This window comes from Macrosteles quadrilineatus, unplaced genomic scaffold (genome assembly GCF_028750875.1).
Source record: "Macrosteles quadrilineatus isolate MER2022 unplaced genomic scaffold, UCM_ALF_1.0 Scaffold_3__2_contigs__length_128488019, whole genome shotgun sequence".
NCBI lineage: Eukaryota > Metazoa > Arthropoda > Insecta > Hemiptera > Cicadellidae > Macrosteles > Macrosteles quadrilineatus.
In genome coordinates, this window is record NW_026542596.1 from 123009416 (window position 1) to 123028583 (window position 19168).

The 19168-nt window shown below is 33.4% G+C and overlaps 1 protein-coding gene across 1 annotated transcript; it reads left to right on the forward strand.

The window, feature by feature from the left end:
- The first annotated feature begins 1001 nt into the window (after positions 1-1001).
- Positions 1002-17886, forward strand: LOC128989777 (aquaporin-11-like). Its single transcript, XM_054411819.1, has 6 exons — positions 1002-1203; positions 8082-8276; positions 9032-9224; positions 15468-15549; positions 16681-16819; positions 17220-17886. Exons 1-6 carry the CDS (start codon positions 1179-1181, stop codon positions 17414-17416), a joined length of 831 nt encoding a protein of 276 aa, XP_054267794.1. The 5' UTR covers positions 1002-1178; the 3' UTR covers positions 17417-17886.
- The last annotated feature ends 1282 nt before the right edge of the window (positions 17887-19168 follow it).

The window sequence follows — 19168 nt, forward strand, 5'->3', positions numbered from 1 at the left end:
TTATTGACTATGTGTGTTTTGTACTAGTACAAGTATATTTTTTGTTTTACTGTTTTTATTGCTTAGTTTATTTATTTTGTTGTTACTACTTTCAATTTATATTGATTTTACTTTATTATTATTATCATCTTGGCACTGTCTTTCAATGTAAAAGTGATGAAACCTATTGTAATCTTAATCTTGTATTACTAAATAATGGTAAATAAACTTCTTGATTCTTGATAACTGCTTCTGTGTTATAGCATAACCTATGAGAACTAGCAGATGATCACGTATAATCTAAATGGAGACCTATAAATTCAAACTATCCTATATACAAATAAAACCTATAAATCTAGACGGATTATGGCTATTACCAAGTTAACATTTTTAATTATGTTTTTTCTCAATATGGTAGTCATTACATTTCCGAGCAAGTTGCTCGGAAATCCTCTTTTTATACTACTGTAAAACTATCAGCAGACTAAGGCAAGAGGTGTTTGCTAGCCCTCTGGGTGCTGGGTGCATTAAGAAACAATGGTTGAGTCTGCTGATTTGTTATAGATGATAGAACTTAAAGGCTTGTTAAGTTTGTTTGTATCCATACATTTACAGGCAGCCTTCTGAAACCACATGGAAAAGGGAATTCCTAACAGGAAATATCTCTAATTAAAGCCATAAGTTTTATTAATATAGAAAAAGCTCACTATCTTTAATCAAATTCTCTGAACCAATGTAATTTTAAACCTGCAAAAAGCTATTATGGACCTTCTGTTTTATACACAGAGAGTCTCCGATAACATTAGTGAAACTTAAACCATAAAGCAGAGTGATTTTATTATTTTAATATTTTAAGTTATTACACGCTAAAATTGAAATCACTACTGTCTGGTAATTGTTAACACTGAGAGCCAGACGAGGTAGGGAACCAAAGTGATTAATGCTTGTCTCATGCTGAGTTTATTATTAGCACTCGGACCCCTGCCAAGCTGCTGCTGCTACTGAGCGAGTTACGAGTTACAAACTTAGCGGCAGTGCCTCGGTCTTCCTTTGCTCATTTGACAAAATGAGAACCTGTTAAAGCGTTCCAAGATTTGTTTCCTGGTGCTGTTATACTGAGCTAATAGGTGTTGTGATTTGATTTCAAGTGTTTAGGTTTTCAATAGTTATTTAAGAACCAGAGTTCTAAATTTTTAAGCATGTTTCAGTTGAATTCTAAGAAAGGTAGGTGTGGGTTGGATTTAAAGTTATTTTAAGAGTGATTATCATAAACGTTTTAATGCTGTTCATATTTCATTTTCTTGCTGAAGTACTGCTGCTGGCAGTAATACAAAATATTTTACTTACCTATTTTTTGTTTAAATATGTTTGAAATTAGTTTTAAAAATATTGTTTTTATTTAGTTTCTTAAAATATTATCCCAATCTTATTTCCTGTAGACAAGCAAGTAGGTACTTTTTTCAGTAATTTTTTTACATTAGTTCCAGCGTGGATTTGTAAAAAATCCAAACTTTAAAAAAGTAGGTGATTCAATCCTTGAGTATTTATTTTAATTGAATGTTGAATGTAGAACTCCTTCATTACATAATCATAACAAGTTTCAAACATATGTTTGAAGTAAAGGTTGGAATAAATACCTGAAACTTTTAATACAGTTTTTTTTTCAGACTGTACATTGTTGAAACAATAATTTAAGACTCAGCTGATGTCTTTTAGTAACATTATTGATTGAGTTGAATATGAGCATGCTTCTTTAAGCAATTTGCTGCTTGCAGAATTGTAAAGAAATGTTTGCAAACAATTTTACTACTTAGTTTGATTTATCGTCTTTACACAAACAAGCATTTGGTAAAAATAAACTCAATTCTCCTGACTTTGATTTATATATATATGTTTTAAACAGATAACTTAGGAGAGGAAAACATTTTACAACGATCGAATAATATATAATAAATTATGTTCATTTTGAGCTACGTAGTAATTTTTAACACTTTAAATTATCATTATTGGTCAGCAGGGAATCCTAAAGAAATCTATTAGTGTATTTTAACGCCTCTTTTAAAACCATTTGCCTAGTGAACAAGAAGTATTAATACAGTGAGTGTTGCACGACGTCCAATGAAATATGTCAGTGTCATGACGTCCAAAATATAATTTTTTAGCCTTTTCACGACGTCCAATATAAAATATTAGATTGTTGCACCACGACCAAAAGTGCAGTAACTGCTCTGGACGTCATGAGATTGGTTGTCGTGCAACAGCGTACTTTATAATCTTGAAAACTTAGCAGAGCACCACGTCCAAAGCCACTGCCAGTTGCACGACGTCCAATATCTCAGTGCTGTTGTACGACGTCCAGAGCTTCTGCATACGGAGCAAGGTTAGATCAATTTTAAGTTAGGTTGGGTTAGTATGCACTAAAGACAGTAAAACAGTACTAATAGTATGCACTATGCAGACGCTCTGAACGTCGCGGGACTGCGCTGAGCTATTGGACATCGTGCAACTGGCAGAGGCTTTAGACGTGTTGCAACTGCTACTTTTTTTAAAGTGTAAAGTGGGCTGTTTCATGACGGCCAATCCCACGACGTCCAAAGTAGAAATATTTATACTGGACGTCGTTAAACAGCTCAAAAATTATATTTTGGACATCGTGCAATGCATTATTCATAGAGTTCTTTTACTTTAAAAATTCTAAATACTGTAGCATTAATGTCATGTACTCCACTCCCCCTCTCTTTTCATAATAAAAAAAGGTTATGTTAACCTATACTTTATGGTCATTCACCTAAAATCGTTCACTTTCAAATGTTTGATGGTGAAAATGAAGAGTGCAAACATCAAACCAAATTGTCACTCCCAAGTATTCATAATATTGATTGGAACATGGAGAAAAATTTGATACAGTGTTTTTTAAATTTCATTTTTATTATAAAGATCAAAGTATAGACAATTTTCAACAAATAGTGTCATTTTCAGTAAATTCCATGTCAAAATATTCTATTCTTAAGACAAATATTGAAAGATGTGAAATATTAATGATGCTGTGTGTTATTTCCCGTCACAATTCTCATTAGAGTATCCACTTTAGAGTAGCACTTTAATTTTTTTTTTTTTTTAAGATTTTGGACCATTTCCTTCAACAAGTGATATTAAGTTCCGATGGCGTTAAAATACATAAAAAACAAAGCAAACCCTGCTACCATTATAACCTTTAATTAGTTTGAAATCCATAAAATGTGCTACTAATACTGGCATGTAGATTTCATGAGGTTTTGGGAATATTCAATTAGTATTACTTAATTGGTATACCTTAAATAAATAATTATATTTTCTTAAAGATTACATCATTATTCTTAAAGAAAATTTAATTTTTATTACAGTATAGTCCTGACTATCCAAAATTCATACTATCTGAGTTACCGTTTTAGTTGATCTACCTGTGGCAATCGAGTTCCTGAATCTGTGTTTTATTTCTACAAGGTAAAACTGCACTCTATTGCAGGAGCTGATGTACAACCCCACATTCAAAGCTATTAGTTCGTCTTCTCTAGAAACCACTAGTGGCTATACTTTTTCTATAAAAAAGGTTCACCAAAATAGTAAAACACAACTACTGTAAGCATAAATTGTAAAGTATACTCAGACACAGGTCTCCATTTATGAAGCAATTAAGACAAGAGGGGTTGCACAAAAGGGGTTGCTTTTAGGGTAGCATGTTTTGGACATATGCATATGTGAAATTGACAAACTGTGAAGTATTTTTTGTGCTAAAAGAATCGGAAAGTACAATCAAGTGCATAGCTATCTTCTGAAAACAGTCAAGGTCAACAATAGTTATTTGTGTAACTAGTGGGCAAAGTGGCACTTTGCTGCACACGAGAGCGACTTGTGCAGAATGATCTCGAGTGCAGCAAAGGCCTTTTGCACTCGTGTTACACATTATATTTTTCCTACAGCCACTACATAGCATATAAATAATTAGTCTTTCAAACACTATACAACATCCCATCACACCATCAGTTACAGCATTGTGAAAGTAACAAGTGCAAAAGTGGTAGTGAAAAGCAGAGTACAAGTGGTAACAACAAGCAGAATACAAGTAGTACTAATAGTAAAGATATTTTTTTAGAGAAATAGATAATTTTACTGATGCACATGTCAAGTTAGGGTCCGATAGTAAATTTGGAAAAGATATGTTTTTATTACATTTTAACATTCAGGGTTTTCTAAACAACTATGTGGACCTTAATCTGTTTATTGGAAATATGGATTGCAAAATTAATGTTATATCTATAAATGAACATTGGCTTGATGTTAAAAGTATTAATGTTTTAAATAAACTAGATGGTTTTGTAATTGCTGACTACTATGCTAGAATAGATCAATGGCGGGGGGGTTCATGTTTAATGATTGACAAAAATGTTAGTTTTAAGATTAGAAATGACTTAAAATTTTTAAATGAACAATGTTCTTTTGAAGGATCTTTTATTGAAGTCAAGGACTGGAATTCAGTTTTCATTTCAGTATACAGAATTCCAGGTAGGGACATAGATAAAATATTTTTAGAAAAGTTTGAAATGTTATTAGACAAAATAGCTTTGGAAGCAATGTCAAAAAATGTTTTTATAATGTCAGACACAAATATAGATTTATTTACCGATAAAGTAAGTACTGATAATTTACTAGAAATTTGTGATTGTTTTGGATTCAAACCTAACGTTCTTGTTCCAACTAGGGTAACCAGTATTTCAAGTACTTGCATTGACAATATTATTTCTAACTTGCAGACAAAAAAAACTAGCAGTTTAGTTTTAGACATAGGTGCATCAGACCACAAAGTTTTACTTTTGTCATTTGAGAAAATGTCCTCTCCAAGACTTAAGGGTGTAAATAAAAAACTTACTCGGAAGTTTACAGAAACAAATTTTCAAACCTTTGAAAACACACTAAATAATGTTATTTGGAACCCTTTTGAAACCTTTAATGTAGATACAAATTACAATAAATTTTTTACAAACTTTCTAAATTTATTCAACGAGGCATTCCCCAAAACAGTAGATCGTCCAAAGAATAAACGTAACAAAAATAACTGGATAACAACAGGAATAAAAATTTCAGCAGAAAATAAAAATAAGTTGCACCAAGAATCAAAATGGAATCGTAACCCTCAGTTTTTAATCTATTACAAAAACTACAGAAAGGTCTTTAAAAAAGTAGTTGCATTAGCAAAACTGAAAGCCAATGACGATTTTATTAAAAAATCTAAGAATAAAAGTAAAGCATCTTGGGTAGTAGTGAAAAATGAAACAGGACTTAATAAACAAATATCTGATACTCCAGTTGAGATTAAATTCAAACATGAAAGGGATATACAAAATTGTGCAGTATTGGTAGCAAATAAATTCAATAACTTTTTTATTAATGTTTCTCAGTATGCCAACAAATCAACAGATAAATTAAAAGCCACTCAGTTACTAATCGAAAATCATCCACGTTCCAAATTAACATTTAAATTTAGAAATGTTTCAATTGACGAGTTAAGAAAAGTTGTTACATCTCTCAGTAACACTAAGTCCTCAGGTTGGGATGAAATTCCTCTTTTTGTCATTAAAAGAGTTTTTAAATTTATAGAACATCCATTATGCCAAATAGTGAATCAGTCCCTTGAGGGGGGGGTTTTTCCTGATAAGCTAAAGTTGGCTGAGATTAAACCTCTGTTCAAAGAGGGCGATGTCAACGATCCCTCTAACTACCGCCCCATCGCCCTTCTGCCTTGTTTTCCAAAGATTTTTGAAATTGTAAAGATTCAACTAACAGAATATTTAGAAAGCAATAATTTAATAAATCCTTCACAGTTTGGTTTCCGCCCAGAACTCGGTACTGAAAAATCCATAACAAAAATGATTAACTACATTGCGGAAGCCTTGGATGGATCGCAGAAGACTGTGGGTGTGCTATGTGACCTATCCAAGGCTTTTGACTGTGTGAATCATGAGATACTCATAGAAAAATTAAGTATGCATGGAATAAAAAATACTGAATTAAAATGGTTCATATCATATTTAAAGACCCGAAAACAAAGACTTATTTTACAAAAAATGCAGAGAAATTATAAATCAGAGTGGAACATTAACCCCAATGGAGTTCCTCAGGGCTCCATTCTCGGCCCTTGTTTATTTATTATTTATGTTAATGATCTATGCAATGCTACTAAGATGTCCACCTTTCAATACGCAGATGATACCGCTTTAATATGCACAGGGCAAAACAATGAGTTCATTCAAGCCTCAATAACTAAGGAATTTCAACTCCTTGGGGATTGGTTTGCAGTAAATGGCCTGTCCATGAATGTGGCAAAAACTCAACTAATTCAGTTTTCTGCATCCAATATTAACCAAGAAATAATTGTAAATACAAACTTAACTACAATTCATTCACAACAGTCAATAAATTATTTGGGAATAGAAATTGATTCACAACTAAATTGGCAAAAACACATTAAAAACCTATCAAAAAGACTACGCTCAGCAACATTTGTTCTCACAATAATTCGGGATACTACTAATCTAGAAACACAAATAGTAGTATATCACGCATATTTTTCATCGATTATGAATTATGGAATTACTGTATGGGGCTCATCAAGCCAGGCCAAAAAAATATTTATTCTCCAAAAAAGAGCTGTAAGATTAATGGCCAGAGTCTCCCGTAGAACACATTGTAAAGATTTATTTATTAATTTTAAAATTTTAACTTTTTTTAGCTCTTATATTTACAAATTGGCATTAATGGTTAAAAGTGATTTTGACACATTCATGGACTGTCAACAATCTCATCCACATAACACAAGATTCAAAAATATTATAAAACCAGTTCAACATAGGCTTAAAATCTTTCATTTATCCCCTCAGTATATGGGACCAAAAATTTACAATAAATTACCCGCTGGGATTAAAAACATTGCCTCATTCTATAAATTTAAACTATCTTTAAAAAATTTCCTTTTGGAGAGGGCATTTTACTCGTTAGAGGAATATCTGGAAAATGAGTATATTTGAAAGATATTGCTTCTCCCATAGGTTTGTAGCTTATTATATGCTTTATTTCTTTTGTAAGCTATTTTATTTTAAAATGTAGTATAGTATTAGTATTAGACTTTGTGACAAATCACCTGTCAAGAGAATTGATGTAATGTGATGATGTTTAATAAATAAATAAAATAAATAAACACGTTTTTAGGTTCAGCTGGCAACACAAAAAGGTGCCCTAGAGAAAGTAGTCCCTGGTCCGTATCACTCCGCTATTTTTCCTCGGCAAGAAATGTGCTCCGCGACTTGAGAATATAGTTCCGTATGTTTTTGTAATTTGAAGTGGTTTCCGCGCCTAAAAAAATGCTTTAAAGGTATTTTCTTGTTTATTAAGATCGTAGGAATGTTTTAAAAACGTTTAAAAGAAAAGTCCAGAAAGTTTAGAAATACCGCAACTATAAACACAAAATGACAGGTTAAATCGTAGTTATAATAGTCAATCAGCTGCTCATAGTATCAAGGCAGCCAACCTTGATACTGCTCTTTTGTCTTTTGCTACTCTTTTTGTTACTCTTTTGCTTCAAGTGTTGCCAACCTATTTCCAAGCGTACACGGATTACGTGCATAATAGAACCACGCTGTTTTGTGTTGTTTTGTTGGAATCCTGAAGTGCGCCAAAGTATAAACCGTACGACAAGGTATAAATATGCAGCAATTAGCAGCTTTCTGTACTATAAACAGTACAAGGAAGCCAACTTTGTCGGGTGACTGTAGGAAAAAGAAGTTGATGACAAACCTGCTATGGTGTACAGTCATACAAATGGAAAACAGCCATTTGAATACTGAAACCTTACAACCATTTGTCAGAAATGGAACGAGATTTCACGATACTCGATCGTCATCAGAGAGGATGGAAGGTCTGATAACCTAGGGAATGGATGATTCAGATATTAGCATAGACAACACACGAAACCCACGGATATATTGTGGAAATACAGTAGTTACTAAGAGTGAAAAACAGAAACAACAAACAACAAGTTTGTATATAAAATATTTGCTCCTGTGTTGTAGCCAGCCGCAGAGAAGGCCCCGGAGCGTACCACTTGGCTGTCTCTACAGGGTTCATCGTCCTCACATCTCTCATCGCGTTCTGGTTGCGTAAACTCCTGGACAGAGTGTTTCCAGAGTCAACTCTCACTAAAGTCCTTCTGCTAGAGTTGATAGCTGCCGGAGAACTATGTGCTTGCTGCTTTGAACTCATCATTGGTTGGTGTCATTAAGTTGAGGATACATGTTCATTGTTATTCATTATTTGATCTGCAGCAATTAGGCACCCTCAGTAAGGTTTAGGGTATTGTTACCCTGGAACAAGAAAAGGTGCAACAGTAAAACAGAGACAGACAGGACAACTGGTGTATCACAGCTGGCCTGAGTTACTCTAGTGACAAATTTGTTTACATTTTTATTCCACTTGTAATGTGAAATGTGTAAATCTCAGTCAGAGGGCCCGTGCTGCTGCAATCCCTTCCCCACAGTTTTAACATTGACTACAACACAACCTAGAATATAAAATAAGACAAGTAAAATGTACATTTTGAGATTTTTTCACAATTAGATATGAAAAATAACCCACTAAAAGTTTATCTCAATTAACCAACCAAACAATCAACACTGAATTAGGATAAATATCATGTTTTCATTTTAGTAGAGGGCAGAGTAGAAGACCATCAAAGTATTCCCAGTCCCTATTCAGTGTGTCTAAAAGTTTTGAAACTGTACCCATTTCCTAAACATTGGGACTATAAATGGTCCTGTCGATAGAAAGAGCAGACAACAAAGTAACTAAGCTATCATCTCATTAATTTATTTAACTTGTAACATAAGCCAGTTTCAAGAACAGTTTTAATAAATTACCTTTTTGTTTTATGTTGCCTTAACATTCATTATTGCCTTAAAATATGCACAGTGACATGTTCGCATCGTAACTATTTGATCTAATACACAGCATCGTTCAATTTCAGTGGCAGACAACTTTGGCGTCGGAATGTACGCCATCTTCTTGTTCCTGTTGACCATCTGGTGGTCTATGAACTGGGGAGATGCCACGGCCTGTCCTTATACCCATCTGGAGGAGGTGGTGGAAGGCAACATAAACGTCCTTATTGCAGGAGCAAAGATATTCGCTGAGATGGCCGGTGGACTCCTCATCTTCAAGTATCGTATTGTAGGATATGCTCTCAACTCACTTATGTTTTAAGCACTAGACATTTTTCACACTAAAATACAATATAGATTTTTTTCATTCCTTCTACACTAAGGTTGTTTTTACTTTTACTTTTCTTTTCATCAATGTGTTCAAACAAGCAAGTTTTTTGTTCTATATAATAAATTAACTCATATTTCAAAAACAAAATCAATTTCCAATTTTGTTAAGGATATGTTTTATTTTTACCAAGAACTAAGTTATTTGTACAAGGTATTTTTTTAAAGCATTGAATTAGGGATACAAAATCTATATGAACAAACTCAACAATTGGTAAATATTACTGTTAATATAAACACATAAATAGGTAAATGTGACTGATGGCAGATTGGTTAAATACATTTACAGTGGTTGAAAAAATTAAAATAATTATTGTAGTAAATGTTTAGTTATTACAAAATTCTAACCACATATGCACTAAATATGTTTTTACTATTCCACAATAGTTTTGTTTTAAAGTTATTTTATATTACCTATATTTGTGTTGTCTTTACTCTAGATTGAGCTAGCTCTTTAGCTCTTTGAGCTAGATGTTTCTGTATCACCCTATTGTGTGGCATTTTCAAGGGATATTTACAAACATTTACACAATTTACCAGTATCCCAGTCGGGTTGAGCGAATTATAAATCAAATCAAATCATGTTTATTACTTTTTAACTACAGAGCTTATAGATAAATGCACAGGTGCTTCGTAATTTTTCTTTTAGCCTAATATTGTATAATGTCCTGTCTTAAAATGTATTTAGTAATAACTAGCTGTTTACTCACGGGCTTTATCCCTTTTGACTTCATAAGTATTGGTATTACTAAAACAATTGATTCAATAAGTAAGCTGAAATAAACAAAACCGAATACAGTAATACAAACAAATAATCACACCTGATTTTAATAAGGTAATAAATTGAAAGAATAACAAACAAATAAGTACAGCTGAGGTAGGGCAATTTATGATATAATGGATAGTTTTGCGCAAGGTTTCTCATCATGACGAACATTTTAAGTATATGGTTTATGGGGGTGTGACTTTTAGTGTTCTCAAAAGTTCATGGGTACTTTTTAATTTATATATGGTGTAAAAAAAAGAACCTTTTTCTTCTATTTTTATATTTTTAAATATTATTTCAATATATTTTTCACTCCCCTTGTTATCACCTCAATATTTCTCTAACAATTTAATCTTTACAGATGTTGGTTGCCCCTGGGTTGAAAGAACTTGGAAAGTATAATATCAGACAGAGCTTTTGGCAGTGGAAACTTGATGTTATAAAATATTTTGTGGGCCCTATAAAATAAAAATACTTCCCAGAGATCCTTATGGGACGTCCCTGATACTGTTTGAAGTTCTTCCAAAATAATATGAAGCTTAATAAATAATCTTAAAGTTACACTGAATTTAATCTGCTCACTACCACACTAGTGTTTAGTGTTACACTTAAAATGTGAATCTTTTGTAGTGGCCTGTTATTTACTGAATTATACCAAACTTCTATTGAATAACTATTATTGCTAATAACGATTTGCCAAGGTTATTGAGAACTAAAAAGTGAGTAACAATCTGATTTATTGAACAGTATTTATATAAATTATACACTTTAATTTTGTTTTGGCAACTACTTATCAAATATTTTTGTGACTGTCTTTTGTCTTACAAGGTTAAATGATGACTGAATTCTGACTTAGAGTGCAAGAGTGCAACAATCAATTAAAAACTTTTTCCTTTTTAAAGATGACAAATGGACTTATCAAAAGGGAAGTTATGGTGCGGTTACACACTGATTCCGAACATGTCAAAAGAGGTGTGATATTTACTTTAACATTTGAGATGACCAGTACCAAGCAAATCCTGTTCGTTGGCCAACGAATTAAAAAACGAAGGTCGAGTCTTGTAGTCAAACTGATTAAACAATGTTCTGTTTAATCGCAGTAGTATGTACTAGAATATTGCTTATTATTTTATGGCTAAGAAGGTACTTTGGCGGTTCATCTATTCACAAACTCTCACGACCTCCATTAACACCTCCGTATCTAGTCGAACCAGCTACCTGCTCCCACTTTTAATATTATTTAATTTCCCCCAAATATAGTAATGACTGTGGCACTCTTAAATAACCTCTAATTTAATATCTAAACAACATTGAACAATGACTTTGTCGTGAATTGGTGTAATTAGAATAATTTACAATTTACATTCAATATAAGTACAAAATCCTATACAATTTCATTAATCCTACATAATTATCACAGTATACTAAACAATGCAGATTGATTTATAAGAAATAAATATTAAAAATACTGGTGAAAGCTAGAACCTGAGAACATGTGCTAATATAACAGGAAATGACAAACTATAACAAGAAAATTTTACACATGTGCGACTCACTGAAACCTAATATTTGACAATAAATAACATAAACTACTTAAAAATTTCGGACGTCCTACAAAGACACAGACATATACACTGGGATGGGGAAAGGGAACTGTAACTAGGCGGGTTTTCGAAAAAACGCAATCGATTTGATTTTGAATGACGAACGTGAAATTTTTTCAATGGCCGTTTGTGCTGGTCGGTAAAGAAAACTTTTAACACTTGTTTCGCAAAAACTGATTTTATTTCCACTCGCGTTGCAAATATATCCCTTCGGGATATAGGCTTAACGATTTAAAGAAAATAAAAGATTTGTCCGACCAACACCGCGAAATGAATTTAATTTGCACGATACAAACTTTTTCCGACTAGTCACAAGGAAGGCAGGGAATTGACTGGTTAACGAGTATCTCCATGGCGCTGAGGCCCTACCCCTTCCACTATGTGGTTAGCATTCTCGGTATGGTCTTTCTATTGTCTGATCAGCTGACTATTTCTTCGCGTCTACTACATTAATTCGTTGTATAATACGGAATCGGTACAATGGATGAATAAAATAGTTGTTTACAGTATATGATGATCAAAGTATATGATGACAGACAATTCAATTCAAATATCTTTATTCATTTTTATGTACATTGGACAGTAAATAGTGTCAAAATAATTACAATAAATAATAGTGTCAAAATAATTCAAAAGGATAAAAACAGCAAAACATGAGGAATGGTTATAAAAACAATATATATTATAAATCTAGTATGATAATTTAACTATCATAGCAACTGAGGGAGGTAGAAAAATCTTCAAAAGAATAAATTGCCAAATTCATTAAAAACTCTTTCAATATTTTTTAAAATTTGTTTGGATCTATAATTCTTTTTTAATATTATCTATATAAATAATTTGGAATAAATTTTAAAAATCTATTACCTGCATAAAATGGTTTCTTTTCAAAAACTTTAGTCCTCTGCGGTTGTACATTTTCGTTCTTATTTCTTAAATTATACAGTAAAGAAAAAAATCTATAAAAATCCTTAAAATGTTCTTTAGCTGACTCATCACGCTGCAGCTTAAGCATGATTCTAACTGCTCTTTTTCGCTCCTTTAAAATGCTATCTAGATTACTTTTTTTAGCCATAGAGTGCTATGCCAAACGAGATATGTGAATGCACATGTGCAAAATATATACTTTTTTAAGTTTTCAAATCACAGTCAAAATACATACTTGATAAAGCAAGAATTCCGAAATTAATTTTATTTAAAATTTTGTGGACATGTTTATCCCAATTCAAGTGCTTAACCCAAAAATTGGTACTGGTACTAATTTATTCATCAATATTTTGTAAGTTATAGCTTATTGTTATTGGCTCCTGTCTATTTTGATTTGTCTAAAAAATTATAAATTTAGTTTTTTGTAAATTCATCATCAAGTTGTGGTTATTAAGATAATTCCCGATACTTTCCAATTCTTCATAAGCGAACATTTCTGTTTGCTCAATTGAGTTGAATGATATGATCAAATTCAAGTCATCAGCATACAGACATAGTATTGAAATTTTATTATATATTAAAGAATCTTTCATTCCACATAGATAGCACAAAAATCAGGGGCCCTAATATTGAGCCTTGTGGCACTCCAAAAACTATTGGCTTATAAGTTGAGCATGATTTAATAATTCTATTGTAATTTGTCAAGTGAGTGATTTCTACGCATTGAGATCTTTCAGTGAGATATGACGTAAACCAAATTAAGAGATTGTTTCGCTACTCCTAGTCTTTGAAGTTTTTCAAGTAGAATAGAATGCCTAGCACAGTAACGTAGCCAGGATTTCAAAATAGGGGGGGTCGACCGACCGGGGGGGGGGGGGGGTCCGGGGGTAAAATGGGGGTCCCGGAAAAATTTGACAAATATAGGCCCTAAAACGGCCTTTTTTAGCTCTCTTGGCATTGAAAATAATCAACCCCAACGTCAATACAGTATGATTGTATAATTTTACATTTAATTTAACAGAAAAATATTATATTTAAGACCGGAAGGGGGGGGTCCGGACCCCCAGGACCCCCCCCCTGGCTACGTCACTGCCTAGCACTGTCAAATGCCATATATAGGTCCATAAAAATACCAGTTGTACATTTTCCCTTATCAACCGACTCAATTACAGTTTCAATAAAAGATACAGCAGCACTAACAACTGATCTTCCATCCCAAAATCCATGCTGATTATCATCTAAAAGATTAAATTGTTCTAACAATTTTGAATTGAAAATTTTGACACCCAACCAAGTCATTTTGGCGAGGTCATTCTTCCTCCATTTCATTTCTTGGACTAAGGGTGATGGAATTTGGAATGTGCGATGGCTGAGAGTAAAGATTTTCCAGGGTTGTGGTCAGGAGGATGCTTTCATCTCTGTAGATGTTGCCAGTTTCGTTTAGTTTGGCCAGTTTCAATGTGGTAGATTAATTTGAAAATTGTAGAGCTGGTATAGTCTTCTTTTTGTTTAGGGGGGTATTTGAGCTAGCTTTGTAAATGATAACAATAAGGTAGCACAAGAAGCCTTCCTGAAGATTCCACACAAGCGGGTGATATACTGACTTACAACCCAAAAGCAAAGGCAACAAAGAAGTAAATGTAAAATAAGTTCCTGAACCTTGGATAGCAAACAAAAAGTTTTAAAGTTGATAAATGTACTTTAATTTAATTTAATTGCATGTTATTACTTAAGGACTTCTTCAGTTTCAAGGCGAGTAAAATTCCACGAGGAAAACAATATATTGTAAAATGCTTCAGGTACTTAATAATATAGTTGAACATTGAAGGACTGTTGTAATAAATGGATGCCAAAAGAAATGCAGCTAAACTAGAGCATTCTGTTATTAAAATAGCTTATTTCCTATATGGGAAATTCGCTAACACAAGCACACTAGCATACTATAAATAGTTGTTATAATCAATTTATATGTTCATTTTGTCATTAGTCCTTGTGAAAAATATAACCAAAGCAATGTCCTTGCCAATTGATGTATTATTCTAAGGGTAGAAACACACATACAGTGACTGGGAGTGGAGCGGAGCGGCGCGATTTAGAGTAACGAAATCAAACCTATACAATCAAGTATAGTGCTGCAGAGCGGAGCAGTTCACTTTGGAACAATCTCGTTTGTTTATCTAGCGTTTGGGAGCGGGGCGGGCAACGATCTTGTGGGCTCTGTATGCCCATTCTACCGGAAATGGAACTTACCCAGAGCGTTTTGGAACCTTCTCGAACCTTCAAACCTTCTTTTTTTGAAAGAATGTATTCAAAGGTCAAGGTAGATTGCATGAATCGCGATTAATGCTTCTTAAGAACTGGAAACAAATGGTGATATTCACCATGTACATCCCTTCCTCCACTCACTCCATGTATGCAACCACTCCGATCGGTTTGAAGCACGCAAAATTAATGTTTGTAGCCATGTGCTTTTAGCTGTGCTGCAAATTGCGTGTGAACTTACTATGTGATATCTTGGAAATGATCGAGCTCCCGTTCGTATCGCTCTCGCTAGTAGCTCGCTCACAGACGCGCCGCTACAGCTTGCTCTGGATTGCTTTGCCCGCTCCGCTCTGAATCACTGTATGTGTGTTTTACTCTAAATAGTGATGGATTTATACTGAAGTTGTTTTAATAGTCAAAGACGCTACTTTTGCCATATAATAACTACTACCCCTGGATTCCTTATACAATAGAATATTAGCTATATCATCGAACATCACGAAGGAGCTAGTGTTTAACACTAATGATATTTTATTGTAGGTAAAACTTGTATGTAATCAAAACAATTTTCTACAGATATATCCAGTTTCTGTGGCAGTTGGAGGTTTCATCAACACATAAAGGAAGGGCTTTTGAAAGATGTTCAGCTGATCTACAGGTAAACCTAAGTCTGTTTACTACTAACTTGTTTGTTTATAAGTAGTGAGATATACCAACTGATGTTAGTGTCATCAAGAGTTTAGCACTTTTCCTTCCACCTTGATTTTTATCAATGGGGGCCTACTGAAGTGCCACAGCCAATATTCATGTTTAAAGCGAGAGATGAAATAGCAAATTGCTTTTCAATGTGCTTTAATTTGAATACATTTAAAAACTAGTACAGTAGAGTCCCGCAAACTCGGCACTCGATAACCCGGCAGTCTGAATAACTCGGCCATCACCTGGCTCAGAAAATTAGTGATTTTTTTAGTCCGAGTTAAACATGGACACTAGTCAGCTCTAGTATAATCATTTGTAACTCGTACTAAGGATTTGTTGTACTATATCCTATAACTTAATATTGACTTGCAGTCAAGGGATATTTTTAATCAGCAATGTAATGGAAATAGAAAAAAATGTAAGTTTCGAACCACAGATAGTGAAATAATATAAATCTAATTAAAAAAGGCGGTTAAAAAGCTTAAAAATTGTATTGTTCATATTTTTAACTCTAGTTCCCGATAACCCGGCATTTCACAAACTCGGCACCCTTCCAGTCCACATTACGCCGAGTTTGCGGGACTCTACTGTATCTTAACAAGTACTCCACAACAGGAAACGGTGGTAGCATAATAAGATGGTAATTTTAAACTTAAGAAATTAGTTGTAAGGTTTAAAATAAAGTGGTTTCTATAATCACGAAAGGATAAAGTTTACATTACAGTTTGTTAATATGCAATTGATAATCTTAGCATTTGTTGCACTTCACATAGTTTGTATGACAAGTTTCTTTGAAAAAGATCGAGCTCAATTGGTTGAAAAGTAGAATTGAATAATGAACAAACAAGTTTGGAATTCTGTAGGCCTAATTGAAATAGTTCTTGTTCTTAACTCAACAAAAGTACCTAATTAACATTATTTTAACAACTTTGGGTGCATAGTTATGGTGGTTTGAATATTTGTAGTCCAGTTGGCAGTTATTGATTGTATTCATTAGCTTAGTATGGGAGTAACACAGAAAAGCTGCAGGAGCTGTTTATGCCACTTCAGTATAAGCAACCGCAAATGATAAATTGTAATAATGTTTCAGGTATCACCGATAGCAGGCGCAATAATTGAGGGTATTGCAACATGCCTGTGTAGACTAGCCTCTAGAGCTATTGGAGAAGTGGGGCCAAAGTACGCTGCCGCTTACGACTCATTTGTAGGAACCTCGTTGGTTGTTGCTGGTAAGTCATTAATTAGGGTTAATTAACTTTATGAATACATTAAAACATTGTATGGCTTGAAAGTCAATTAGTTTTTAATTCTTATTTTTCTCAACCTTAGATATTTGTACACCTAGTAGCATTGAGAAAATACAATTTAAAGGAGAAAAACAGGAATATTCAAAAGAAGAAATGTTTTACTTATTTTCTAGACAACGTTTTTAAAGCTTTACAGTTTTTAAGGAATATGATATGAACTGGTTATTGACGAGACAACTTTTATATTAAATGTTCTGAAATGTTGGAGGAGGCCTGAGCTTCACCACTTTTATTCCCACATTTTATCTCAGGAAAACTTTTTAAAATTATTCTTTGGTTATACATTTCCACTGCTCTTTAACATTTGCTTTTTCCTTTGAAGCATTTAACTACTCTGGAGGCTACTTCAACCCTGTGCTGGCGAGTGCTCTCAAGTTCGGCTGCAAAGGCCACACTCACTCCGAGCACGTGTTTGTCTACTGGATTGGAGCTTGCACTGGAGCAATCTTATCCGTCTTCCTCTACCACAACTCTAGGATACAGTCTATTATAAACAAATTTAAAGTTAAAACCGACTGAGACTCAAAAATTCCATTTTTTATACTTAAATTTTCTTATCTCTCCCAACATGCTTTCTACCAAGGTTGCAAATGTGATTACTTGACTTGTTAAACAATAAGCTCAATCATCTGTTGGATTGTTTTACTGTACATATTTCAGTAGTACTACAATCACAAATGAAATAAGAGTGCTCTTTTAATAATTTATTTAGTATTTAAGATTCTTGTAAATATAAGAGTCAAAGATAGAAGTGAAATTACAAACTTTTAACAATGATTCAATTATTTTAACTTAGTCAGATAAAAAATACCATCTGCTTATACATCTAGTCCTTCCGTAAACAATATTTTACATTTCTTAAGTAAGTATTAATTATTAATATTCATAGTTAAAATGACTTACTGTTAAGGTGTACAAGTACAAGTTATTACAAGTACCTTATACTGTTTTCACAAAATTAATCTTTATAAAACTTTTTTGATTGGTTACTGTGTTGTACACATTGTCCTAATATTCCTCCTTCCTACTCTTCAACATGTGAGATTAAAACTGATTAATTTCATGTCGTTTAAACGTTAACATTTGCCTCCTTATTAGACAATCTTGAATCTACTCACAAGAAAACACTGAATACAAAAATTAAATGACAATAAAACATCAAGAAGTAATACTTTGTGGTGATATTCTAAGTACTGTACAAAATGTCAGCTGACATTCTTAATGTTTTAGTCAGATTTGTTTATTTATTCTGTTTAATTCTTGTATTCAGTTTTGCTTAATAAATTGTAATAAACCTTTAGAAAATAAAACTTAGGTTTTATTAACCCTTTAGAGTGCCAGGCGAGAAATAAAAGTAACGCTCAAAAAATGCCGATGATTTTTCCCGAAGGTCGCGCTAAAAATGCCGAGCGCGATCTGGCGATTTTTAGGTTAACATTTCGTAAAAATCAAATTTTCGATATTTCGACCAACGAAAATCGATGTATCGCATCTAGTAACTTTCGACTCAATGTTAATATATGGGTTAAAAGAATCCGAGTATCCATTCGGTTGTTATGACAACTGTTCGATCATTACGAAACGTCCGGCTGACCGGACGTCGGCACTTTTGGCTCGTTTTAAAAACGTCCGGTTCCCCGGACGTTGGCACTCAAAGGGTTAAGCAAAACTGAATACAAGAATTAAACAGAATAAATAAACAAATCTGACTAAAACATTAAGAATGTCAGCTGACATTTTGTACAGTACTTAGGAGAAACTATCCCTACTTGGCTGACTATTCCAGGAAAAGTTCTTATGAAGAAGCACATAAGAGGCAGTAAGTTTGACCCACTGGTCGAAGAGGTTGAAGTAATTGAGACAAACCCAAAATATTCTTTAGTCCGCAATAAAGAAGGAAGAGAGTCAATTGTGTCCTTAAGATATCTAGCACCAAGAGAAAAAGTAATGCAAAATCCAACAAATCTTACTTATGAAAACGAAGACGGTGATGAACAGTTGCAACAAAACACTACCTTGTCAAAATCGCTCCTTCTGGAACAGAACACTACTTCGTCACAACCGCTCCTTCAAAACTATACAGATTTATGTTTACCACCAGCAACGTCAGATGGTGTTCCTGAAAATGATGAACATCAAACCAGCAGCACTCCTTGCAATCAACCTCATCCCTTTGTGTCACCACGTCGGTCAACCAGACCAAAGGTGTTACCTAAGAAATTTGATGTGTATAAAATTTACTAGAGCGGAAGAATGTGGTGATATTCTAAG

Bases quoted from the DNA above. Each gene is read 5' to 3' on its own strand.
- LOC128989777 (XM_054411819.1), top strand. From the start codon at position 1,179: ATGTTTCAGTTGAATTCTAAGAAAG. The intron at 1,204-8,081 runs GTAGGTGTGGGT...CCTGTGTTGTAG, and splicing joins TCAGTTGAATTCTAAGAAAG to CCAGCCGCAGAGAAGGCCCC. The intron at 16,820-17,219 runs GTAAGTCATTAA...TTTCCTTTGAAG, and splicing joins AACCTCGTTGGTTGTTGCTG to CATTTAACTACTCTGGAGGC.